At 45.0% G+C, this 22,582-nt stretch overlaps 8 protein-coding genes across 14 annotated transcripts; 4 read left to right on the forward strand and 4 right to left on the reverse strand.

The window, feature by feature from the left end:
• Positions 1–113: 113 nt before the first annotated feature.
• Positions 114–2,291, reverse strand: LOC108089062 (glycylpeptide N-tetradecanoyltransferase). The gene is made up of 2 exons (XM_017187171.1): positions 1,994–2,291; positions 114–1,621 (listed from the first exon to the last, which is right to left on the reverse strand). Exons 1-2 carry the CDS (start codon positions 2,196–2,198, stop codon positions 408–410), a joined length of 1,419 nt encoding a protein of 472 aa, XP_017042660.1. The 5' UTR covers positions 2,199–2,291; the 3' UTR covers positions 114–407.
• A 360-nt stretch (positions 2,292–2,651) lies between these two features.
• Positions 2,652–5,173, forward strand: LOC108089046 (UDP-glucuronic acid decarboxylase 1). The gene is made up of 3 exons (XM_017187154.1): positions 2,652–3,443; positions 3,497–3,678; positions 4,092–5,173. The coding sequence occupies exons 1-3, from the start codon at positions 2,801–2,803 to the stop codon at positions 4,584–4,586; spliced, it is 1,320 nt and encodes a 439-aa protein (XP_017042643.1). The 5' UTR covers positions 2,652–2,800; the 3' UTR covers positions 4,587–5,173.
• On the reverse strand, positions 4,984–8,724 carry LOC108089045 (steroid hormone receptor ERR2). 2 transcript variants are annotated; one of them, XM_017187153.2, is made up of 3 exons: positions 8,248–8,724; positions 6,279–6,858; positions 4,984–6,222 (listed from the first exon to the last, which is right to left on the reverse strand). In XM_017187153.2, the coding sequence occupies exons 2-3, from the start codon at positions 6,843–6,845 to the stop codon at positions 5,311–5,313; spliced, it is 1,479 nt and encodes a 492-aa protein (XP_017042642.1). In that variant the 5' UTR covers positions 6,846–6,858; positions 8,248–8,724; the 3' UTR covers positions 4,984–5,310. The 2 variants fall into 2 exon arrangements, with proteins under 2 accessions (XP_017042642.1, XP_017042641.1); XM_017187152.2 differs by lacking the exon at positions 8,248–8,724 and adding an exon at positions 7,426–7,722.
• Positions 8,725–9,211: 487 nt separating this feature from the next.
• Positions 9,212–12,997, forward strand: LOC108089017 (WD repeat domain phosphoinositide-interacting protein 2). Of its 6 annotated transcripts, none has more exons than XM_017187098.2 (6): positions 9,212–9,452; positions 9,702–9,802; positions 10,221–10,988; positions 11,695–11,853; positions 12,114–12,241; positions 12,326–12,997. In XM_017187098.2, exons 2-6 carry the CDS (start codon positions 9,732–9,734, stop codon positions 12,547–12,549), a joined length of 1,350 nt encoding a protein of 449 aa, XP_017042587.1. In that variant the 5' UTR covers positions 9,212–9,452; positions 9,702–9,731; the 3' UTR covers positions 12,550–12,997. The 6 variants fall into 6 exon arrangements, with proteins under 6 accessions (XP_017042587.1, XP_017042586.1, XP_017042589.1 ...); XM_017187097.2 differs by having other exon boundaries at positions 9,212–9,427; XM_017187100.2 differs by having other exon boundaries at positions 9,212–9,427; positions 12,347–12,997.
• An 855-nt stretch (positions 12,998–13,852) lies between these two features.
• LOC108089014 (mediator of RNA polymerase II transcription subunit 24) lies at positions 13,853–19,251 on the forward strand. The gene is made up of 7 exons (XM_017187095.2): positions 13,853–14,068; positions 15,806–15,892; positions 15,950–16,107; positions 16,169–17,011; positions 17,079–17,439; positions 17,500–18,317; positions 18,538–19,251. The coding sequence occupies exons 1-7, from the start codon at positions 13,979–13,981 to the stop codon at positions 19,163–19,165; spliced, it is 2,985 nt and encodes a 994-aa protein (XP_017042584.1). The 5' UTR covers positions 13,853–13,978; the 3' UTR covers positions 19,166–19,251.
• On the reverse strand, positions 14,110–15,756 carry LOC108089016 (dnaJ homolog subfamily A member 3, mitochondrial). Its single transcript, XM_017187096.2, has 2 exons — positions 15,024–15,756; positions 14,110–14,913 (listed from the first exon to the last, which is right to left on the reverse strand). The coding sequence occupies exons 1-2, from the start codon at positions 15,613–15,615 to the stop codon at positions 14,159–14,161; spliced, it is 1,347 nt and encodes a 448-aa protein (XP_017042585.1). The 5' UTR covers positions 15,616–15,756; the 3' UTR covers positions 14,110–14,158.
• On the reverse strand, positions 19,210–20,594 carry LOC108089018 (nedd8-conjugating enzyme UbcE2M). The gene is made up of 4 exons (XM_017187103.1): positions 20,486–20,594; positions 20,226–20,417; positions 19,860–20,161; positions 19,210–19,567 (listed from the first exon to the last, which is right to left on the reverse strand). Exons 2-4 carry the CDS (start codon positions 20,329–20,331, stop codon positions 19,424–19,426), a joined length of 552 nt encoding a protein of 183 aa, XP_017042592.1. The 5' UTR covers positions 20,332–20,417; positions 20,486–20,594; the 3' UTR covers positions 19,210–19,423.
• A 246-nt stretch (positions 20,595–20,840) lies between these two features.
• On the forward strand, positions 20,841–22,131 carry LOC108088943 (probable deoxyhypusine synthase). The gene is made up of 2 exons (XM_017186966.2): positions 20,841–21,130; positions 21,189–22,131. Exons 1-2 carry the CDS (start codon positions 20,939–20,941, stop codon positions 22,101–22,103), a joined length of 1,107 nt encoding a protein of 368 aa, XP_017042455.1. The 5' UTR covers positions 20,841–20,938; the 3' UTR covers positions 22,104–22,131.
• The last annotated feature ends 451 nt before the right edge of the window (positions 22,132–22,582 follow it).

A 22,582-nucleotide genomic window follows, 5' to 3' on the forward strand; every position in this document is an offset into this window, starting at 1 on the left:
GTTAAAATGTTTATCTTAATAAGTTTCTACATAGTGGATAGTTTTCGAATATGTGTTTGTATTAAAATCATAAGTTTAAAAACTGGGGAGAAAGATAGAACACACATTAAAAGTCTAGAGATATTGCTGCGCATTTTATTAAATTTGTGTTTTTATTTATTTATTTTTATTTTTTTGTAGTAAAAAATATCCAAGCTTGGCCGTTGCAAAATGCAGTTTCACAATGATGCTAGGTAGGTGACTCGCAAAGGGTTTCCCTCGCTGGAATAACTGAAGATTACGGGTAATAGCTAAGAGGATGGGAGCCATGCAAAGCAGCCGCACGGGACTTCCAGCGAGGTGGACAAAGCGGAGGAACGGGAGCGGCGAAAGGCAGGGCGAGAATGTGAACATAGGTGTTGAAGTGCCTACATGAGTATCAGGGCAATCTCCTCCGGCTGCATCGATGGACAGCGCCAGTTGTAAAGGTAGTACTGTAGGTTGCCATCCCCGGCACCGAATTTCAGTGGCGCAAAGTACTTCTTGTTCTCCATGAGGTCGAGGGCGTTGTACACGTCCATCTGGACGTTGCGGGCCGAGATCAAGGCATCGTTCATAAGATCCAACCAAGGAGTCTTCGTGGAGACGTTGTAAAATGAATAGGCGGCTCGTACGGTCTTGTGCACAGGATGGTGCATCACCGAAGAGGGCAGGCAGTAGTAGCTGGTCAGATCAGTGATGTTGCCCTTCTCGTCGGCCACCACAAAGCAGTCGATGATGCCTTCCTTGGGCGTAAACCAATGTCTGAACTCCTCTTTGCTAAAAACGGGACTTAATTGAAAACGCTTCAAGTAATCCTCCAACAGTTTGTGCGCCTTATCCATATCCTTAGCCGTGATCCGGCGATATCCCTTTGTTTTGGGCTGATCGGGCAACTTGTACAGTTTCATGGTGCGCTGCATGGTCATGTTGCGGGCCAGATGCGAGAAGCGCACGTCCACCAGCTTCTTTGGATTCAGCGAGCGGTGCCAATAGCGACAAGTAGCCACTGGCGTGGGCAGCACCACTCCGGCTGTGTAGGCCGCCTGGAATATCCCTGTTAGATTGACACGACGCGTTATCTCACGGATTAGAACTGGAGCCACCCGCTTGCTGCGCAACTTCTTGTGCACGCACAAAAAGTTAATATCTACCACCTTAAGCACCTTATCGTAGGATTTTAGCTTGCTGGGAATGGCAGAGATGAATCCAACCAATTTGCCGGACTTCTCAACTCGCACGCCCACGTGCCAGTCACGTTTCCAGCCCGGCGGTTGCAGTGACCACTTGAGGAACTCCGGTTGGTAGTCGAAGCGAAACATGGCATCATCGTCCTCAACGTAGTTTTCGTTAAGAAGCGTATACAGCTCTTTGAGGTCGTTGGCGTCGGTGAGGTCAAGGGTTACCCACTTGAATCCACCTGGTAAAGTGTAGGGCTCCGCCCGGATCTCACTGACTTCCTTATTCGGCTCGATGCACTCGTTGGTGGTGACCTGCTCGTCCAGCTTAGTTACTGGCTGTGTGGACCAGAAGGCGAATCGTTTCGCTATCTGGCGGGTGCCGGCCATGGCGTCGGATACCGCTTGTAGCAAGGCCTGCTTGTCTGGAAAAAAAGTGGAAAAGATACATAGCGTTTAAAGCTGCTTCTTTAACTAGCTTTTAATTCTTAACTCGGATAGGTAGATTAAGGTAGTGAAAGAAAACAAGTTTGAAATAACACGATCGAAGTCGCACCTAAGAATGGGATGTTTAAACAAGATGACTAAAAGATTAATTTAAAAAAAAGAAGTTGTACCTTTATTGTATAAATATTTAAATTGTATAGTTTACAGTTATCCGGAAATTATTTGAATCATCTTTCTTTTAGAAAATTTAACTTAATAGGGTTTGACTGTCCCGACCAAACCTAACCTCATTTTTTTTTGCCCCAAAGAGGTGCCCCCAAAGGGTTCTTTTTTGACCCCAGACAACTCACTTGCATCCGCGGACACAGAAGCCTCATCCTTGGCCCCTTCCGCCTGCTCTGCATCCTCATTTCCGGGTATATTCGAAGATAACGTATCCTGGAGCTTTAAGCCGGCAACAACCTTCTCGAGCATTTCCTCAGAGGCGACGGCCACCTCCTTGGCCTTCTGCTTCAAGTCCTGACCAACCTGGTCCTCCGCATTCTCGTTGGGCATGATCGGCACTCGATTTCTGTTTTTATAGTTCGGCAAATTAAAATTGCAATGAAATCGCAAAACTACAAGCAGCTGACTCAAAAATAGGGTTGCCAGTAATATGTCAAAATATCAGTACACCGATTATTAAGCGTATTTAACCATCGATAATTATTTTTTATACAATCTTATAATTGGTAAAAGCTGAATAAACATGAATCAATAAATTAGCTTTTAAACATTTTCCGCATTCAGAAGCTGCAGGAAAATGAATTAATAAGTTATAATTGTTCCTAAGAAAGAACAAAAAAATGTGTTCTTAACCATGTTGGCGTTTATTTTAAAGTCATAAAATTGGCGCCAAATTTGTCTCCGTATAAATTTGTGAAATATAATTCTGAACATCGATATTTATGCATTGAGTTTAAAAAAAAGGCCGCAGAAATCGATACATTGATATAATCTTGACAACCCTACTCCTGGATGATAACATCCGCTGTTTGCTTATTGTTTATATAGTTTCTATAGCTGAAGTAGAATGCAATGTGGCGATTTCAGTTGCTGATAAGCACTGAAACCCCACAACACTCAAACTTCGAAATCGCACCCACGCCTCGACGACGATGACTGCCACCAAGAAGCGCCTTAAGATTGTAGCGGCCGCCGCGCTCGTTCTTCTTATCCTGGTCTACCTGTACCGGGCGGTCAGCGTTTCGGCGGGCGGAATGTCTTCCGCTCCCATTTCCACCGGCGACGAGGTTCAGGCCCGCTGGCCGCCCACCGAGAGTCCTTTACAAAGAAGCCTGCAGATGGCTTACGAAGAGCAAAGCTCGTTAATCCGCGAGCAAAAAGTCGAACTAGAGCGTACCAGGGAGCACCTGGCCAAGCTAGAGGAGCAGATCCGTAATCTACAGACCAGTGCTCCGCGTAAATATCCAAAGGTCAAGTACCTTAACTACAAAAACCGCAAGCGCATTCTAATTACCGGAGGTGCTGGCTTCGTGGGCTCCCATCTGGTGGATGACCTGATGGTCCAGGGTCACGAAGTCATCGTGGTGGACAACTTCTTTACGGGACGCAAACGCAACGTGGAGCACTGGCTGGGTCATGAGAACTTCGAGCTCATTCACCACGACATCGTTAATCCACTCTTTATAGAGATTGATGAGATTTACCATTTGGCATCGCCAGCTTCTCCACCGCATTATATGTACAATCCGGTGAAAACCATTAAGACCAACACCATGGGAACCATCAATGTGCTGGGTAGGTAAATAAACATTTAACTGAAAAGGTGTATTATTGGCACAATTAAATAGGCTTGGCAAAGCGCGTGATGGCCAAAGTTCTGATAGCCAGCACCTCAGAAGTTTACGGTGATCCCACTGTCCATCCGCAACCAGAAACCTACTGGGGACATGTGAATCCCATTGGACCAAGGGCCTGTTACGACGAGGGAAAGCGGGTCTCCGAAACTCTGAGCTATGCGTACGCTAAACAGGTAATATGCAGATGTGTATATCCCTATTTCAATGAATTTCTGTTTTGATTTTTTCTGGTTTCTGGGAAATCATGTACTATTATTATTACCACTTTTCCTAATCATACAAACCCAAACCTTAAATTTTTAATAAAAAAAACTGTCATCAAATCTCGTTTCAAAATCCACATTCCTTAAAGGCAGTCTGTATAATTGCGAAAACTGGCTGATATCCAGAAATGTGGCAGATCTTTCCTGATTTGATCGGCAGTCGGGCATTAAATGATCTCAATTGAAATGCCATCAATTTTTGATTCGCTCGGCTGCTTGTCACGAGATAAGATTCCAATCGCGAGCACTGACCACATTCTTCGAACTCAGCTGGCGAACCGCCACTAAAACTAATTGCATTATTTCTGCATTTGTCTCTTTAGGAAAAAGTGCAAGTGCGCGTGGCGCGAATCTTCAACACTTATGGTCCTAGGATGCACATGAACGACGGACGCGTAGTTTCCAACTTTATTCTCCAGGCGCTAAGAAATGAAACCATCACTGTGTACGGAAATGGCAAGCAAACACGTTCCTTTCAGTACGTTTCGGATCTGGTGGATGGAATGATTGCTCTAATGGGATCAAATTACACACAGCCGGTGAATTTGGGCAATCCCGTGGAGCAGACAATCGGGGAGTTTGCTGAGATCATCAAGCAGCTGGTCGGCGGCCCCAGTAAAATTAAGCAAACAAAGGCCATGGAGGATGATCCGCAGCGCAGGAAACCAGACATCACGCGTGCCCGGCAGTTTCTGAAGTGGGAACCGAAGGTTCCCTTAGAGACTGGACTACAACGGACCATTTCCTACTTCCGCAACGAACTGGCGCGCAGCGATCGGTTCCAAGAAAGCTCCAACAAGTACTTTGACACACCTTAGCAATAATTTGATTTAGCTTTAGTTGGTGATGATGCAACGTCTCTAGTCTGCAAATGTAAATATGACCATCGATAGCACTAATTGTAAGCCTTTAGGACCGCGCGAAATTTTAAAGGTCATGAGCAGGGTTTTTTTGTGAAGTTTTGGGATATATTTAACCAATAGACATAGGGTTTATTTAAGAAATCGGGAGCCAATGCGTACAAATGCGATCAAATTTGTAGCACTTAAGTTTGGAAATATGAAAAGTTTTGAATATATTAAAAATTGCCAACGAATTTGGTCCACATCTAATTGAAGTCAAATTTTGTTTTGTTTTTTTAGTATCAAAATTACCCAGATGAAAATTAAATTCGCGAAAGTTATCGTAAATTCCACACAAAAATCAACTTTAAAATCATTGGACATAACAATTTTATTGTATAAGAATTCAAAGTGCTACTTTATTTGACCGCAAGTGTACCAAATAGACAACAATATCACTGGGATATAGCCACTAGCCAACAGTGTAATGTTTTGTATTCAAATTATTAGAACATACATTAGACGAATCATTAAAACGAGTTTTTCTCTGCGAACTAATCTTACCCGACAAGTATTTTACTATCTATATACACGGCTTATCCTACGCTTAATCTACGCTAGTATACTTTCAACTTAAGACTATATTTGCACCTTTGCTTATCAGCTAGATCAACTAGATTGGCCACTCGCATAATCTATTTCACCTGGCCAGCGGCTCGAGCATCTCGAGGAAAAGTTTCTTCATGGTAATGACCTCATCTCGTGCGATACCCCGCCAGAATCGCCGCAGGATGTCATCCGCCTGCCTTAGCGAAGGCAGCAGTAGGAGTAACTGCTGTTGATGCGACACAGCAGATGAATGACGCAGCAGGTAGACAACGTCATTCAGAGAGTTAAGAATCGTATCTCGGAAGGCGCGCAGCGAGCTCTGGTCATCGAGTAGGATGTCGCAGTTGGCCAAAAGCAGCGCCTTCAGAAGGTAGTACTCCTCCCTTCGTGGCGAAATCCTCTCCATCCGTTGGGCAATCTGCACACAGTGGTAGTAGAATTCCGTGTAGCCGCACTCCTTGGCCAACAACTCGTCCATCCAGACATCCGTGGCGAAGCACAATTTGCCGTTAAACGGTAGTGAACGGAAGGTCAGCTGCAGGGTCAGAATCTCAGCCCACGACACTTGGAGCAACTTCATTTGGTCGTTAAGCGGCAATTCTATAAAGCCGGGTATCTGCTTTGCCCAGCCAATTACACTGACCAGTTCCTTGTCGTAAATATCGCTAAGCACGCTTAATATCTCATTGGGATCATTGTTGTTATTGTTTTGGAAAATGCAAGTCCCATTGGGCGTGACTCCAACGCTGGACTCAAGTTTAATGCTGCCCGACGAGGAAGAGGCCTCATCATTGGCAATGGTTGTTGTATGCACCTGCGGTGGAGGCGTTTGAACACTCAAAGCATCCGGTTCGTAGGAGTTGAGCACCTCCAGGATCTTCACATCGCACAGCGAGGTGGTGTTTGACTGATAGAGCAACTGCATGGTCTGGTAAGAGTTGGATACGGGATTCCGCCGGTACTTCTGCCGTCCACCACGAACTCGGTCCAAACGCACACCCTCCTGAAAGGTAAAAGCAATTAGCATTTCACAATTTAAACTCTTAACTGCAAGGTTACCTTCAGCATGCCCATGAGCAGACACTTTTGAAATCGACACGCCTGGCAGGCTTTGCGCCTCCGCTTGTTGATCTCGCACTCATTGTTGGCCGGGCAGGTGTACTCAATATTTCCTTGTATGGTGCGCTTAAAGAATGCCTTGCAGGCCTCGCAGCTTGCCACACCGTAGTGAAATCCACTGGCCACATCTCCGCAAACCAAACACAGCCGGCGAAGCTCATCCCTTACTGATCCGGATCCTGTTCCAGCACTAGGATTGCTGGCATTTCCTCCACTGGTACCGCCACCTCCTCCACCTCCGCCGCCACTAGTGCCGCTGCCAGCTCCACCACCCTTTAAACTGTCACCATCATTGCTTAGGGATACGTTATGCAGGTCACAGGAAAGGGAGGTCGTGGAGCTGCAAAGCTGTCTCTCTGGTGAAACCGAAGGTGAGGACTTCATGCCGTTGGTTCCACTTTGCGTTGCAGTTGATTTGGAACTGGGACTAAAGCACGAGGCCGCGCCGCCCGCCGAAGAAGTGTCCACCTCCTGCTTGATGTGCAATATACTGACTCCGTCGGACATATTAGAGCCTTGACTACAAGAGATAAAATGCGTTAATAAAAATCTATAGTTTAAGTTTGTGTGATCATAATCAAAATAGCGCTGGATAAAATTAAACTTAAACACTAAAAAGTTCGAGTATAGAATATCTCCGCCATATTCATTATAATTGGAATTACAATATATATTCGGTAAAACACATTTTACAGGTCAAAAAAATTTTATTGTTTCCAAAAAAGTAAGTTAAAATTAGAAACTAACGGGTTAAAAATAAGCGGAGCCCCTTGAATTTTGCAAAATCACCGCGATAGGAATCGGTTTTGCTAAATGTCAAATAGTACACACTGCATAGTGGTAAGCGCTGCCCCAAAAACCGGGGGAATATGAAAACCCAATATCGTTATCAGCACTTATGATAGGGACCTCCGACATTGCCCCACTGTGTTTGCTTGTCGCTCGAAACTTAGTCACGGAATGCTTAATGAATGCAAAATATAATTGTAATTAAGACGAGAAATAAACACAACGAACAGCAGACAGCTCAGTGCAATGGGTTGCGATCCCCATTCCAGAATGTGTACATTCAATACCGAATTCGTACCCTTCTCCTGCGTAAAACTTCATTGGTGATCGTGGAAAAGTACGGAATAGAACTAAACTGAACTAAAAAACCGAACCGCCCGCCAAGAGTGCGATAACGGTACTGTGCGTGGAGTACCTGCCAGCTAACGGTACAAATCACGACGCATAGTGCTGACATTGATTAGGAAAAAGCGAAATAAATTAAAAACGGAAGGAAACGACGAGAAGCTCGAAGATCGGATACTCTTCTGAATAGCGGAAATCTATCAAATATATCAAAATACTTTATAAAATTGGGATTTTGTATTTCAAGTTTAGTTATGAAATTAAATTTTCATTTTTCGTCCGAATATTATGTTTCTGCTCATTATGTATTAAAGACTATTTATAGGCTTGCTAGATTGTTTCTTTATTACCCGTTTAAAAATAAAACTTGTCTTCTGATTTTACTGATCTGTTAAATTCCTAAATTAAATCATTTTACACATTTAATTGTCGATAATATAATTATTTCACTAAGTGAAAATACCAACATTTTTGCAAAGCCTGCAAAATTGTTTTTCCGCAGTGTGAAAAGGAATGTAAATAAAATGAAGGTATATCGTATTCCCAAACACTTTTGGGTATCCAAGCTTAAATCAGAATTATAAGCTCTTTGTCGAAAGAGTATAAAACGCGCGCTGGTAAAGACAATGGGGGGCAGTAATGGTGTAGTAGGTAGACAGCGAACCACATCAGACAGCTTGCAGATGAAAGATAAGCACTAATTCCTTATCAGCCACTGGGAAGCCAGGCGATTATAACCCAAGGTGGGCCTGTCCGTATCTGTTTACATACTTACATAAAATAGTTTTGAGGATCTTTTGTGTAATCAGCTCACTTCAGCGCGGGCAACGTCAATACACATCGGCCTCCTTGACCGTCTGTATGTATTTATTTTGGTCCGATTCGAGCACTTTGTTATTGCTATAGCTTTTGCTTAGTTGCATCCTTTCGAGTCTTTTGTGTTTTTGATTAATGGTTGATTTCACAGCGTAAATTACTGAGCATCGTGTTTTTGGCAACCGATTTAATGCACTTTCCAAAAGAATGTGGTAGCGATGCAGACAGCATCTGCATCGATTTTATGCGTCTGGACTTGGATTTAGCACTCGGCAAGGCACGAAACTTTTTTTGCGCAGGCAAATGTCAAATTATATTATTGCTATTTATTGTCTGCATCCTGTGTTGGTCGATTTTCGAACAGATTTGCATATTGGAAAGATTAAAATAAAATTGTGTTATTTTTTTTTGTGAACCAGACCTAACCAGGGCTGGAAATCACTAGACTGCCTTCCAGGGGTGCAATGACAGTTTGCGCTTACGTTCACTGGTTCCTTTATTGCGGTTAACAAATTAAAGAACTCATAAGATATAATACACAGGGATTTGTAAAAACTGTATTGATTGACCGACTTTTATTTAAAATTTGAACACTTTTAACAAAAGGTAATTTGAAAATCCAGCGAAAAATATTTCAGCAGAACTCAAACCATTTAAGCCATTGAACTTATGTCAGGAAGATATTTCAGCGGAACTCAAACCATTTCAGTTAAGAAGCAATATTATTTTTAAAATTTAAATGCATTTAATTACATTTTAAGTATATTTATTTAAATCGTGTTTTTTAAAACTACATATTTTCGTAGAGGCACTACAAAGTTTAGAAAATGTACCATAGTTTTTTTTTGCAATGCAAACAGCTTGAAGATGTCCTCTAGACTTTTCCAACACTTGCGAATGCAACTCTGCACTGATAGAGTTTCCATGCCTGGTTCGCTCTGTTGCTGTCCACCTTGTCTTTGTGTGGGTGCTGGTTTGTGTGCAAAACAGAGCAAAAACAATTGCGCGACAAGAAATCCAAATATCATTAAATATTACGTAGCTTCAGTTAAGAAAACGTCATTCACCTAACACCAAGTCGACACCGTGGTCCTGCGAATATCGAAAAATCCGAAACAGAAAAGTCTCAAAACAAAGAGGTACAAATAAACGATTCCCAGTCACGTATGTACATTTCGCAAGCGCTTGTGTGTGTGTGTGAGTGTGTTTTGTTTGTTGTTGTTGGTTTTATCAGCAGCCCCAAAAAGTGTACACACACTCACACGCATGCCGAGTTTGTTATTGTACTTCCGAGCATTTATTTATTACTTTGGCCCACGCTTTGTTTGCGCCACTCGCCATTCCATAATACGCCATCGATAAATATGCTCGAATGGTTAACGTAGCTAACGATTTACATTCAATCTGTTGCAGGACTTCATCAGCCCCTCCCACACAGCCACAATGATGAGCCTGCTCGGGCGCCCCGATGTGGATGCGGGTGAAGTTTTCGTCAATTTTAACCAGAACATAACGTAAGCGTACATTTGCTGTGGTCATTCGATAAGGGGTCGGAAAAAAATGTTGTGAGAAATAGAGTTTGTGCTAAGTCAAGGAAAATCGCGGTTTTTCCCATATCCCCAACATATAATAGTAGAGTGAGGAACTCCAATAAATTAAATTCAACTTGAGTTGAAAATATTGTTTACAGATAGTAGATAAGTTAATCCAATTAAGAAAAGAGCTAGTTCATAAAATGCTCGATTTTGCAAAAACGAGGCAGATAATTATTCATTACTATTTATACTTCTTTATACATTGGTAAGGTTGCAAGCATATCAATCAATCAACTTTATCTGTTATTTAATAGCACACAATTTCTCTGATCCGAATGTCTTTTATATTGGCTCCACCTTATGCTAGCAAATTTAATCACACTTATCACCATTGCAGTTCATTGGCCGTTGCCACCAGCGGCGGCTATAGCCTGTACAGCCTGGGCTCCGTGGACTCGACGTTGGACAAGATTTATCACACAAAGAGCGATGAACTGTTTCTCATTGAGCGCCTATTTGAGAGCTCACTCGTGGCCATAGTTTCCCAGCGAGCCCCCCGCAAGCTGAAGGTGTGCCACTTTAAGAAGCAGAGCGAAATCTGCAACTACTCGTACGCAAACACAATTTTGGCAGTGAAGCTCAATCGCGAGCGCCTGATCGTCTGTCTGGAGGAGTCGCTGTACATCCACAACATTCAGGACATGAAGGTAGTGCACACCATTCGGGATACGCCGTGCAATCCGCAGGGTCTGTGCGCACTCTCCTCGTCCTCGGAGCATTGCTACCTGGCCTATCCGGGCAGCGTTACCTCCGGCGAGGTGCAGATTTTCGATGCCATTAACTTGCACGCCAAGACCATGATTCCCGCCCACGACACACCGCTGGCGGCCTTAGCCTTCAGTCCCTCGGGCACGGAGATTGCCACGGCAAGTGAGCGTGGAACGGTCATCAGGGTTTTTAGCTCCCAGGATGGTAGTCGGCTTTTTGAACTTCGACGCGGACTGAAGCGATGTGTATCCATTGTTTCACTGTCATTCAGCACGTGCGCGGAGTATCTGGTGTCCAGTTCCAACACGGAGACTGTGCACATCTTCCGCCTGGATCGTAGTGCCACGGAGACAGCCGAAGGACATGGAGGAAAGCAGACGAGCGACGACTGGATGGGGTAAGCGGTGTTGGATTCGAATTACTCAACTTATGTTTTGTAGTCTTGTAGATAGTTGAACTTACTTTTCTGTGCGGTAATGGGTAAAGGTTTATTTGTAAGGTGTGGGTGTTCTGTACATAATCGCTGTTGCCTTCGGAACCACTCCATTTCGGTCAAAACCCAAACCATTTGTCCCTAGCTTTTTTCATTTCCATCTAAAGCATTTTTGTGTTTTGAAATCCGAAATCCCAATATCCATTTATGATTTATTCAAGTTAAATATCATTGCTGAAAATTACCTTATTATTTTTGTTATACATTCAATAAAATCATACAATACTTCATTTAATAAAATCATTTCGATCCATTTTCATATGTACATGTGTTCTCTTCATATTTATTTCAATTGCCTCTGATACAGAGTCATATTTTCCAAATTCAGTTTCTCTCAATTTCCTTAAACAAGAAATAAATAAAAAGATAAAATAATGATTCTCATTTTTTTTTAAGAAGCTGCAAAGCGATTTTGAAAACGGAACTAAATTGAAGCCATTTTGAGTAGGGATTATGACTTTTTTGATTTTATTCTATTTCTCGTATCACTTGACGTTTATCTATTTTTCTTTTCTTTCATTTTGCGAAACCACCAAACACGAACCAACCAACCACCTCAACAACAACAACCACAACTCAACCACTCACCAAATCTACTCTCTCATGCAAGTTACTCGTTTTTTAGATTCTTGAGCAAAACGGTCACCAGCTACCTGCCCACGCAGGTGACCGACGTGTTTAGCCAAGGCCGGGCCTTCGCCTCGGTCACTTTGCCGGAGGCGGGAGTGCGCAGGATGTGCGCCATTACCACGATACAGAAGCAGCTAAGGTGAGTTTTGGATCGGTATTCGGACTGCAGGTCAATTTGCACATTACAAAATAACCTTTGTTAGCTTAATGAGTTTTAAAGCCTTGACCCAACTTCTGGGAATTTGTTTTCATCTGCTAAATTCTTCGTAATATTGAATATACCTTTTTCCTATTCTTTCGTTGAAAAATACAAAGAATTGCAAACCAAAGTGCAAGTAGGCCTATAAAAAGTCTTTGCTTGGTAGAAATTTTAATTTGGCTTATTTTTTTGCATTGCAGACTGCTAATTGCCTCGCAGGATGGGTACCTATACGTGTACTCCATTCCCACCGTCGAGGGCGCAGAGTGCCAGCTGATAAAGAGGCACGACCTGCGGCTGGAGGACCACTACGCCATGGATATCAAAGGTGCATAAAACAGTTCGCTTCTCGCACACAACACCACACTCACACACATCCCAACCAAACCCACAATCGAAACAAATTCTCTAGTTGATTCACCTCAAACTCTAGGCCTTAACAGTGGCGTGAGCATCGGCGGAGCAGCCGGCGTTCCGCCCGGTGGTGCAGGAGCAGCCGTCGCCGGCGGGAGTGGTGGCGATGGCAAGTCTGCGACTCCGGTTTCCGGTGGCGGCGGTGGTGACAAACCTGGCGGCTCCTATGCGTCCGCCGTCAAGGGGGACGAGCCCGCTGGACCCTCTTCCTCCTCCGCTTAGACAAAGATATTGATCAAACAAGAGATGCAGAGATGGTAAACGAAACTCACTCCTCAAAGTACTACGGACGATGATGCTAAAGTGATTGCGATGATGCTTGGCGACTGGCGACTGGCAACGGCGGCGATGATGATGATTAGCGACGGTGGGCTCTGTGGCGTCAAGCGTATTTAAGTAAATAAATAGGTCATAGACTTAATTTAGCTTTTAACGTTGTCAGCGACGATTCTTTCTCGTTTTGTACCAGCAACACTTCCAACCGCCCCTTCCTACCCAAGCAATTTTTTAGTTTTAAGTTATGTTCATGGCGCTACCATTTGAATTAGAAATGCTTTTGTCATACACTCCTAAGTTAGTTGTTAATTAATAATTTAAAATGATTTATAGATTTGCTTTGATATTTGAGTTGCCCGCTTTTTTATATAAAATAAACGGCCTTTGCAAGTTATTATTCGCCTGCATATATTTTTTTACCAACTCCTCATCCCTTGACAATCCACCGAACTCGATTTAATTGTAAAGCTCTCGCCTTGCTCTTGTTTAATCAATGGAAAATATTTCGGATTAAGCACGTCACCACAAATACACCAAACCTTTGTATTTAATCTTCAATTTCAAATCAAACATTCAGCAAACGACATTTGAGTGAAAAAATTCGAAAAAATCGGAGTGCAATGGAGGAACAATTTTCGGCATATATGAATAGGATATATTTTGTACAAAGTCAAATATTTTAGAACATAATGTTAAAAAAACACAGTTTACAAAAGGAACTCATACGCTACTTTATTGTATTCAATAAATTATTTGAATTAAAATGTACTTTTATTTGTCAGGTTTTAAATTGACAATTGTAATATCTATATTAAAGGGTTTAATGTAAGAGGTGTGTTTAAAAAGTATCACGAATTTTGTGTTTTTTCAAAAATTATTTATTCATGAATATCTATTTTGTCCTCTCAAAGTAATCCCAGTTAGATATCATGCACTTGTGCCAACGGTTTTTCCAATCTTCGAAGCCCTTCAAAAAATCATTTTTTTTATCTTGTTCAGCTCCTTCTTCGATGCCGTCTTTATCTCGTCAAGCGTAGCGTAAAGTCGTCCTTTTATGGCCCTCTTCAGTTTAGGAAAAAAATCGAAATTCGATACGAGGTAACCCGTGAAATTTAAAATTCGCGATACTTTTTGAACACACTTCGTATGTATATATCAGTTTGAATTTTTTGCGCGTATTTTACATGTTGTTCTACACTGAAATATGGTGTATCGATATCGACAGAAACTATCGAAATTAATATATCTATAGCGGCTTTGCATATCGCTCATCACTAACGTTGGTGCGAAAAGAAAACAGCGAAAAAGTTGGACTTGAACAAATCGCAAAAAATACGAAAAATAAAGAAAGTTGTAATATTTCCGGACGCGCGAGATGAAGGAGAACAACAAGATCCTCCAGCTCATCTATGTGGCGTGGCGCGAACGCTGGTCGGACTCCCAGTGGGGCATCAACATAAAAAAGGCGAGGAAACCAACCAAAACGACCAACTAAAACAATCAATATTCGTGTGTGATAATAAATAAATGCAATCAGGCCTGTTCATTGAGAATTTTAAGGACTCAAGCTGGCGGCCTCCTTGCTTTTGGGCTTAGGCTCGAACACCGGATCCTCTGCCTGGGACAGGGCCAAAACCAGTTGGCGCTGCTTCACGGAGAGATTCCGGGGGATGCGCACCTTCAGCGTGACGATGTGATGGCCCACCCCCTCCTTGGAGCGCACGCCCTTGCCTTTAAGAACCACCTGGGTATGCGATTGGGTGCCCGGCTCCACTCGCAGCTCCACGCTCTCGTAGAGACCACGTACCATGAACGTGCCGCCCAGGATAGCGTCCGAGATGTTTAGGTGCTTGTCCGTCAGTATATCGTTGCCCATGCGGTGAAAATACTCGCTGCTAGGCACTGTTAGTCGGTATGCCACCGTTTGCTTGGTTTCCGGATTCACTAGGTTGACCACATCCCCATCCCGGGATCCCGATGGCACTACCACCATTACCTCCACGCTGGACACCACATATCCCCGGTTAGCGCAGGTTTCGCAGTCGTTGCGGTTCGTGAACCGCTTGCCCTTGCACTGCGTGCATGTGTTAACCGAGGTAAAGGTGGCCGTTTTGTTGGTAACCTTTCCAGTACCATTGCATCGCCTGCACGGCTCCTTGCCAACATCCCGGTGCGCCATCAGCTGCGATTTGCCCTTGCAGGTCTCGCATTTCCGCAGGTAGCGCAAATCCACTCGCTTTTTGCAACCCACTGTCGCCTCCAGAAAATCCAGCGGCAGATCAAACTCGTTGTTTTTCAGTTTTTTGATCTCTGAGGGGATTAAGCTGGTTGATGAAACTATTCTGCTTTGGTTTTTCGAGAAGAATATATAAGTTCTAAAAATGACAGAATAAATGAAGCAGTTGCAACCCCTTGCTTACCATCATTTGCCGTCTTATCCGAATCGAACCTCTTGGCCTCCTCGAGGTCAACGTTCATGGGATTACCCGCCTGTTCAAGAAAGGCTTGCTCGTCCTTGATCCCGCCAAGCTGGTCGTACTCCAAACGTTTTGTCTCGTCGGTGAGGATGTTGTAGGCGTTGGACAGCTCCTGGAAGTGCTTCAGTTTTTGCTCCGAGTGCGTAGAGTCTGGATGATAGCGCTTCGCAAGTGCATAGAAAGCCGAACGGATCTGTTGGATAGATGCGTGCCTGTTGACGCCCAGCACCTTGTAGTAGTAGTCTTTGGGCATCCCGCGGCTTTGTGTGGACTTTATGGCAGGAGATGAGACCGGTTGGGGGGTGGATCCCGCTGACGGTCGCTTCGTTTCCCGTTGGCGGTCTGGATAGTAGGCCTGTTTAGTTGTCCTGAATTGATATTGACTGACCAACCGGATCCAGATCCAGCGGACGGCGGAAGCGCGAGCCCGATCCAACTCCAGGCAAGGACCCGCCGCTCTCTTACAGCTCCTCGTCGCAGCAGCGCCGATCAGAGTGCCAAGTGCATCGCACCGAATGAATTTTAAACGAAACATTTTATCGTGAAACGAGGAAGATAACTTTGTATTATAATATATAAGTGGAAATCCCAACTCGATGTTATAATTGTTCTGTATTTTATTTTGAAGAAATTTGTCCCCGATTTCTGTGTGAAAGTCTGACAGAAAAAGCAAATCTGTCACCATCAACTAGTCTAATTTATTTCTCTTCTCACTTGTTTTGCAGGTGCTTCCAAGGGGAGTCAGCGGAGATGTGTATAATCTAGCGGATTGTCTAATGCAGCAAGCACTAATTGGCTCCACAGCAAATCCGGTAAGTGAAATATTAAGCCAAATATACTGTTCATTTATTTAACTTATCCCTTCACAGTTGGTCCTGAACTACCTGAAGCACTCGCTGTGCGCTCATCTCGTCTCGCATGCTGCTGTTCTGCGTTGCATCGCCAAATATGACAAACTGGAACGGGTGTACTGCATTACATCGCTTCTGGAGTTCCTGGCGAGCATTGTGGATGGCGTTACTTGCCGGTATGTTCCTCGAATTTTTTACAAACTCACTTTTTTCTCACTTCTAAGATCTGTTTTTCAGTATCAAAGCTGAGGAGGCTGTGCTGCCCAGCTCCGTGGTCCACTTGGTCTACTGGCTGCTCCAAATATTCGCGAGAACCGTGCAGCACTACGAGTTGTACGGGGAAATTAGCGCCGAGCAATCTTATATGTTGGACCAGACATGCGTGGTGATCGATCGACTTAGCCAGCACCAATTTTTGCTCTCCATGCTGTACGTTGGTTGTCATGAAGAACTCGAGATACGCGGAAGGATTCGGGATAAGTACGCCAGCATTAAGGGATCGCTGACGAACTCCAACTTTACGTTGAATGCACCGAATGTTGAGCAGCAGCTCCAGCAGTTGGCCTACATCGAGGGCAAGCACTTGGACATGCAACCACTCAATCCGCAGGCAACGCAGGAGAAGATCTCGTTCTGTGTGCAACCCTTGCTGGCAGTTGAAGTTTTGCTCAATCCATCCAAAGACACTAGCTTCTACGTGGCAGAGTTGCAAATGCTACAGCGGCTAAAACGTTACTCCAATACACGCCTTTTCTACGAGATCATCCGCGCTGGATTTCTCACGCTAAGCAATGTGGCGGATAATAGTCCGGATACTATGTGGGGTGCCTTTATGTTTTTCAAAATGCCACACATCCTTAAGCAGCTGCACGCGCTGCAAAGGATTCCAGGAGACCAACCACCTCCGGCGGATTACATACCCGAGTTGGTGGAGGCTTTGGAGCTGCTCATCGAGGACAATCTGCTACTGGACTTCATGGATACAAAGTGCTCGTGCAATATGATCGAGTTCCTGCTTAATGACTGGACCAAACAGCAGCTGGTAAACGATGTCCATGTGAAGAAGTTTGCGAGTCAGAGGTAAGTTAAGAAGTAATGTTTTATGAAAAGACATGTTCATTTATTCATCTAAACTAAAAACTCTCAGGGAAGCCGCCTCTCAGTTGCTAAAAAAATGCGACAATGGCCAACAGACACCGTCCAACATTAATTTTATCAAGCGTGCCGAGGTGCCGCTTTCCGGTGTACTTAAGACGTTGTGCACAAACAAGGTGCAGGACATGGTGAATGTCCTTTGCCAAGTGCCGGTGGGCAATAGTTTTGAATTGATCCTTTCGGTGGCCACCGTAGAAGGGCGTCTTACCACATTCGTTTCACGCCTGATTCAGTGCAATGAGAACTCCAAGCCAGTTCCCGGTGAACTGGGGAAGCAGTGCGTCATTCGCTCCACACTATTCGATGTGTCCTTCCTGATGTTGACAAGCATCGTGCAGACCTATGGATCAGATGTACTAAAAACCCTTCAACCTAGTAATTATTTGTAATTGTAATGATTTCCTTTTTTTTAGGTGGTCTTGACTGAACGCGGCGACTCCTTTTTCGAGAAATGGGTGCGGGAGTGCATGGTGGAACGAAATAAACTGAAGAACCCGCGCCAAATTCTCGCCTTGTGCGATGACAGCATCGTGGATGAGCTCCTGCTTAGTTTGAGCAAACCAGAGGCAGCCCAACTTAAGCCAAGCAATCTGAGTTGCCAAGAGACCTGCCTTAACTTGCCCGGAGTCCTCCATCACGTGCTTATAGCTTGGGAGCAGGAGACCCTCTCCTCGGCGGATGTAAAAAGTATTCTGGACAACATTAAGCGGCGGCTTTTCAGTTTTTCCGTTTGCGCCACTAGCTTTTTGTGTGCATACATGTACTCGGTTAAGGAAACAGAGCTTCTTAAGCCACTGAACATGATCCAGCAGTTCTTGGCGCCGTTGACCAGCGAGGAACTCTCCAGCCAGGAAAATGCCAACGAGCGGTTAGCTCTGTCCTATCAGATTATCCGAAAAATGCAACACGACGTGCATCCCGCTCCAAGTACGAAGTCCCGCCTGATTTCACACTCTCCACTGGTGGAGCAGTTCCGGGAGGTTTGGCGGACCGTAGTCGATGCTGGACACCTGCCCGTCCGCGCTGCTCAAACACTGGAATCGCTGCTGCTGGCCGGCGGCGCAGCGTGGCTATCCACGCAGCTGGTGGAGCAACTGCTGGCCTGCAAGTACACAAGAGACATGTCGCGAGCGATGGATGTGGTGTTCGCCGTAATGCACCTGGACATCGAGAAGACCACGGAAGCGTTGCTGCAGTACGTGGTCGCTCCTCTAATTCTCCGCCGACAGGGGTAAATATTAATCATTACTTTTAACACATTTCGAGTTTAACAAACCGCAATTAGAGATCCTTTTTGAAATATCACTTGCATAACACCGCTTAAATATTCTTAGTTTTATGTTACAAAATTTATTAACGTTCAAAGAATTTAATTGATTTAGCGGAGCTGTTAAAACTGAAACTGCTTTCATGAAACTTGTTCTTATACATTTTCCCTCTGTTATTTCTAGTGAGGACATCAATGAGCCTCAATCTCTGATTTTGGCCCGCCTCTGTGTCTATTGTATTATTTCCTGCCTGGAAAGTCGTAGCGGGAATGCCTCCTTCGCCCTGTCAGCTATGAAGAAGCGTTCGAGATCCCACGATGAGGAGGAACTGGCGGCCAACGCAGCTAAAGTGCGCAAGGTGATTGGCGGCGATGGCAGTGACAACTCCAGCGACTTTACGGATAGCACCGTCGGCGCTGGATTGGGAGCTCTACTGGGAACAACGTCGACTGCAGAGTTGCGCACAACGCCGCTTACATTAAGAGAACCGCTGCAGACGAGCGTGCAGCATATTTTTGCAGTATTCCTGCAGTTTGTCAGTAGCGATGAGCTGTCGCCTAAGGCCGTGTTTGTATATCAGTTCATCTCGCTGCTTGTGGAGTGCGGCGGAGATCGGGTGGCTCCTGTGCTGCGACTTCTGCCTGCCACACTTGTGCAGCAGCTGCTTAAAGTCCTGGTCACGGATGACATACGAGTGGGCTTGATCAGCAGACTATACGATCTGCGACTCCAGGCAGGACGGCAGTCGGCGGTGGCAGATTTGTGTCTGTGGCGGAACATGCAAATGGCCAGGCACAGCATCCACCTGTGAGGGATTGCGAGAGCGTGCCGATTAAAATTAAGAGACGGGCGGGCGAAATTGCTAAATGAATTGTATTAAAAACTAGAAATTGGTGACTTGACTCGGCTTCTTCTTCGCACGCAATGGATTTTGCTTTCGTTTATTACAATATTTTGTTGTCGCCGATGTTCTTCTGTGTTTGCTTCATCATCATTATCTTCTCAATTAGCGGGGGTAGGGATGGGTGTAAGGGCAGGCTTAAAGTAAGAGACCTTCGGATTCCCTATATCACTTGAGCAGACAGCACTCGAAGTAGGTCTCGCCCACATAGCCGCCACGCATCGCCTTCTTAACATTGTACTCGAACTGACGGCGATTGGTCTGCAGAACGTCGGCCGCCTCCTTGTTGAGCGGATCCTCCGGATTGGGTTCCTGAAAGCAATTAATGGAAGATAGTTGGAAAACCGAATGCAACTTTAACCGGGTTTAGTCGAGATATTATTAAACCTAATTATTTTGATTTTGTAGTTAAAACTTTTTTGCAATGGAAAAAAAATAGATCATCTAGCGTGAAGTGCCTTACGTTCCTAAAATATTTGGTTATCTTTCAGAAGGTTGTTAAATATAAAAAACCGCTATAAGGATATAATTTTGACCCCTCTAAGATGCGAAAGATTGAAACGTTTCATCCTATCTTAAAAACCTCCAGTTGATTAATACTGACCAAGAACAGAAACTGCAAGCCATAGACGATAGAGTTAATGTTTAGCACTGGGTTCCAGTCCTCGCGCAGAATGTTGAGGCAGACGTTGCCCTCGAGGTCGATGTTAGGGTGGTACACCTGGGTTGCACACTTCACCTTGGGCGGCTCGTGCGGATAATTGGATCCGACGCGGAAGTTGAACACGAAGCGTCCGTCTTTGTAGAAGCCCTCGTCGGGCGAAATGATCAGCTTGAAGTTGAGCAAGTCATCGGGATCGGGGAAGTCTGTGGCGCAAGTGTTTGGCAGGTTCAGTTCGCTAATATCTGAGTGTGAGAAATGAAAGGGGAGGATTAGCTGTGTGAAAGGGATTTGTATCCCGGACAGCACCTTTCTGTATGCGCAGCTGGGCGGCGGAGGCTTTCTTCTGCTGGCCGCCGCTCCCCTTTTGTTCGCCGTCTTTCTTCTGCTGCTTCAGCGTGAAGAGTTTAATCATCTTGGCGTCCTCGTCTCGCTGGCGTTTCTTCGCTTCTTCTGCCTTTTGATGTCCACGGATGTATCGCTTTCCTTGGTTGTTTTTTCCTGATTAACGTATGTGTTTAAAGTGTCAGGCGTTCTGGGGCAAGTATTTGGCTGATTCCTAGGCCTACCGTAAACCCAAGTTCTGATGTGAAATTCGCTTCGAGTGCTTTCTTTACTTTAGGGTCGTTTCTCCTTGTTTCTTGTAGCGATGACAGTTGCCAAGCGATGAGTGTGAGTAATCGATGGTTCAGTTCGATGACAGCCCTGGCCTTGGGTCGATAGTTGAACTGTGTTGGTAAGAGGTGGCCGCAATGCAGCAGGTTTATAGCCAAATGTTGAGCATTTGACGGTTCGCACATGAATTTTACAATTTATTGAATAATCAAACAATTCATTTTAGTTCTTAAATTTTTTTAAAACAAAATCATTGCTCAAAAATGTTAATTTCCGATTTGGCGGTTTACTTCATGAATCGCAGATGACATCTCTAAGAGAAACCAGGGCTGGCATCAGCAGCACATGTCGAATTTCGGAGTTACCTTTCTGCGTGTTGTTTATTTTGAATTGCAAGGATTTGGACCATGTCAACGGAGCCAGCGGTTGCCAAGGATGCGGTGTTGAAGCGCAGTGAAGCTCTGGCGAAGGACACCCCTCAAGTGCGGGGCTACGACTTCAACGATGGCGTAGACTACAGCAAACTCTTCGAGAGCTACGTAAATACCGGGTTTCAGGCAACAAATCTCGGTCTGGCTATTCGGGAAATAAACAGAATGGTAAGTTTTTTTAAAATTCTCTTTTTCTCTATGTGTTACAAACACCTAACACTGACAGCTGGATTGCAGGGACCAGCCGCTGGATGCAGATCAAGAGGACAGTCATGAAACCGATGACTTCATCCGTCGGAGGAGCAAGTGCACCGTGTTTCTGGGCTTCACATCCAATTTGGTATCATCGGGCATGCGGGAGACCATTCGCTTCCTGGCCGAGCACCGTATGATAGACTGCATTGTGACCACAGCTGGCGGCGTTGAGGAGGATTTCATCAAGTGCCTGGCACCCACGTTCATGGGATCCTTCGAGTTGAGTGGCAGGGATCTGCGTGACCGAGGAATCAACAGGATTGGCAACTTGTTAGTGCCTAACGACAACTATTGCAAGTTCGAGGACTGGGTGATGCCGCTGTTAGACGAGATGTTGGAGGAGCAGAAATCCAAAGGAACTGTCTGGTCGCCTTCTAAGATTATCCATCGACTGGGCGAGCGTATTGGCGATCCTAGTTCTATCTACTACTGGGCAGCCAAGAATCAAATACCAGTCTTCTGTCCCGCACTGACTGATGGCAGTCTGGGCGACATGATGTACTTCCACTCCTTCCGGCATCCTGGACTCGTGGTGGACATCCTGTCAGACTTGCGGAGGCTAAACACCATGGCCGTGAAGGCTGTCAACAGTGGGATGATCATCGTGGGTGGTGGCGTCATTAAGCATCATATCTGCAATGCAAATCTTATGCGAAACGGTGCCGATTTCTCGGTCTTCATTAATACCGCCTCGGAGTTCGATGGCAGCGATAGTGGCGCCCGGCCGGACGAAGCCATATCCTGGGGCAAGATCCGGAAGGATGCCACACCCGTTAAAGTCTACGCCGAGGCCAGTTTGGTCTTTCCGTTAATAGTGGGCGAAACCTTTGCAAAGCGACACCATTGCTCTGGCAAAGAGTTGCCTCGCGAGACTAACCAAGTGTAAATATATACGAAAAACAAGGACAACGCAATCAACACAGATGTAACTTATTAAGGAATGGCGCTGGGTCGCAAATGGGTCGTATTGTGAGTCCAGAATGGGAGTCCCCAAAGTGTTATGCCCCGCCCAGATGCAAACTGTCCGGGCAGGAAGCCATTAAGCGTCGTCAGAGATGTTTGCTGCATGTGATAAACACCACCGGCAGCCGCATTGCACTCCTGCACCACCAGTGGGCCATTCACATTCCGCCGTAATGGTTCTGCCGGAGTCGCTTGAGTGCCGCAAAAATGCAACATTTGCCGCTGGTCGCAGATGCTGTACTCCTTCTTGCCTTAGTTTTACGCAAAAATATTCCCTTAAATCTGGCCCTAATTGTTTGCGAAGTTCACTTCGGTTGGCCGGAAATTGTCCGGGACGGAACAGTGCATCCGCATGAGTCCACGAAATCTGTCATTAATTTTTACCACTAATGGAAACGCTCG

This window comes from Drosophila ficusphila, unplaced genomic scaffold (genome assembly GCF_018152265.1).
Source record: "Drosophila ficusphila isolate 14025-0441.05 unplaced genomic scaffold, ASM1815226v1 contig_106, whole genome shotgun sequence".
Lineage (NCBI taxonomy): Eukaryota > Metazoa > Arthropoda > Insecta > Diptera > Drosophilidae > Drosophila > Drosophila ficusphila.

Excerpts from the sequence above, each read along its gene's own strand:
- LOC108088943 (XM_017186966.2), top strand. The coding sequence starts at position 20,939 with ATGTCAACGGAGCCAGCGGTTGCCAAGGATGCGGTGTTGAAGCGCAGT. Across the intron at positions 21,131-21,188 it reads TTCGGGAAATAAACAGAATG|CTGGATTGCAGGGACCAGCC; the intron begins GTAAGTTTTTTT and ends TAACACTGACAG.
- LOC108089046 (XM_017187154.1), top strand. The coding sequence starts at position 2,801 with ATGACTGCCACCAAGAAGCGCCTTAAGATTGTAGCGGCCGCCGCGCTC. Across the intron at positions 3,444-3,496 it reads GGGAACCATCAATGTGCTGG|GCTTGGCAAAGCGCGTGATG; the intron begins GTAGGTAAATAA and ends ACAATTAAATAG. Across the intron at positions 3,679-4,091 it reads GCTATGCGTACGCTAAACAG|GAAAAAGTGCAAGTGCGCGT; the intron begins GTAATATGCAGA and ends TTGTCTCTTTAG.
- LOC108089017 (XM_017187098.2), top strand. The coding sequence starts at position 9,732 with ATGATGAGCCTGCTCGGGCGCCCCGATGTGGATGCGGGTGAAGTTTTC. Across the intron at positions 9,803-10,220 it reads AATTTTAACCAGAACATAAC|TTCATTGGCCGTTGCCACCA; the intron begins GTAAGCGTACAT and ends TCACCATTGCAG. Across the intron at positions 12,242-12,325 it reads CTACGCCATGGATATCAAAG|TTGATTCACCTCAAACTCTA; the intron begins GTGCATAAAACA and ends CAAATTCTCTAG.
- LOC108089014 (XM_017187095.2), top strand. The coding sequence starts at position 13,979 with ATGAAGGAGAACAACAAGATCCTCCAGCTCATCTATGTGGCGTGGCGC. Across the intron at positions 14,069-15,805 it reads GGGGCATCAACATAAAAAAG|GTGCTTCCAAGGGGAGTCAG; the intron begins GCGAGGAAACCA and ends CTTGTTTTGCAG. Across the intron at positions 17,012-17,078 it reads AAGAAGTTTGCGAGTCAGAG|GGAAGCCGCCTCTCAGTTGC; the intron begins GTAAGTTAAGAA and ends AAAAACTCTCAG.
- LOC108089045 (XM_017187152.2), bottom strand. The coding sequence starts at position 7,448 with ATGAAGTTTTACGCAGGAGAAGG. Across the intron at positions 6,859-7,425 it reads AAGTTTTACGCAGGAGAAGG|TCAAGGCTCTAATATGTCCG; the intron begins GTACGAATTCGG and ends TATCTCTTGTAG. Across the intron at positions 6,223-6,278 it reads TGCTCATGGGCATGCTGAAG|GAGGGTGTGCGTTTGGACCG; the intron begins GTAACCTTGCAG and ends TTTACCTTTCAG.
- LOC108089018 (XM_017187103.1), bottom strand. The coding sequence starts at position 20,331 with ATGATTAAACTCTTCACGCTGAAGCAGCAGAAGAAAGACGGCGAACAA. Across the intron at positions 20,162-20,225 it reads CCAGCTGCGCATACAGAAAG|ATATTAGCGAACTGAACCTG; the intron begins GTGCTGTCCGGG and ends TCTCACACTCAG. Across the intron at positions 19,568-19,859 it reads GCTTGCAGTTTCTGTTCTTG|GAACCCAATCCGGAGGATCC; the intron begins GTCAGTATTAAT and ends AATTGCTTTCAG.
- LOC108089062 (XM_017187171.1), bottom strand. The coding sequence starts at position 2,198 with ATGCCCAACGAGAATGCGGAGGACCAGGTTGGTCAGGACTTGAAGCAG. Across the intron at positions 1,622-1,993 it reads TTCTGTGTCCGCGGATGCAA|ACAAGCAGGCCTTGCTACAA; the intron begins GTGAGTTGTCTG and ends CTTTTTTTCCAG.
- LOC108089016 (XM_017187096.2), bottom strand. The coding sequence starts at position 15,615 with ATGTTTCGTTTAAAATTCATTCGGTGCGATGCACTTGGCACTCTGATC. Across the intron at positions 14,914-15,023 it reads GGATAAGACGGCAAATGATG|AGATCAAAAAACTGAAAAAC; the intron begins GTAAGCAAGGGG and ends TAATCCCCTCAG.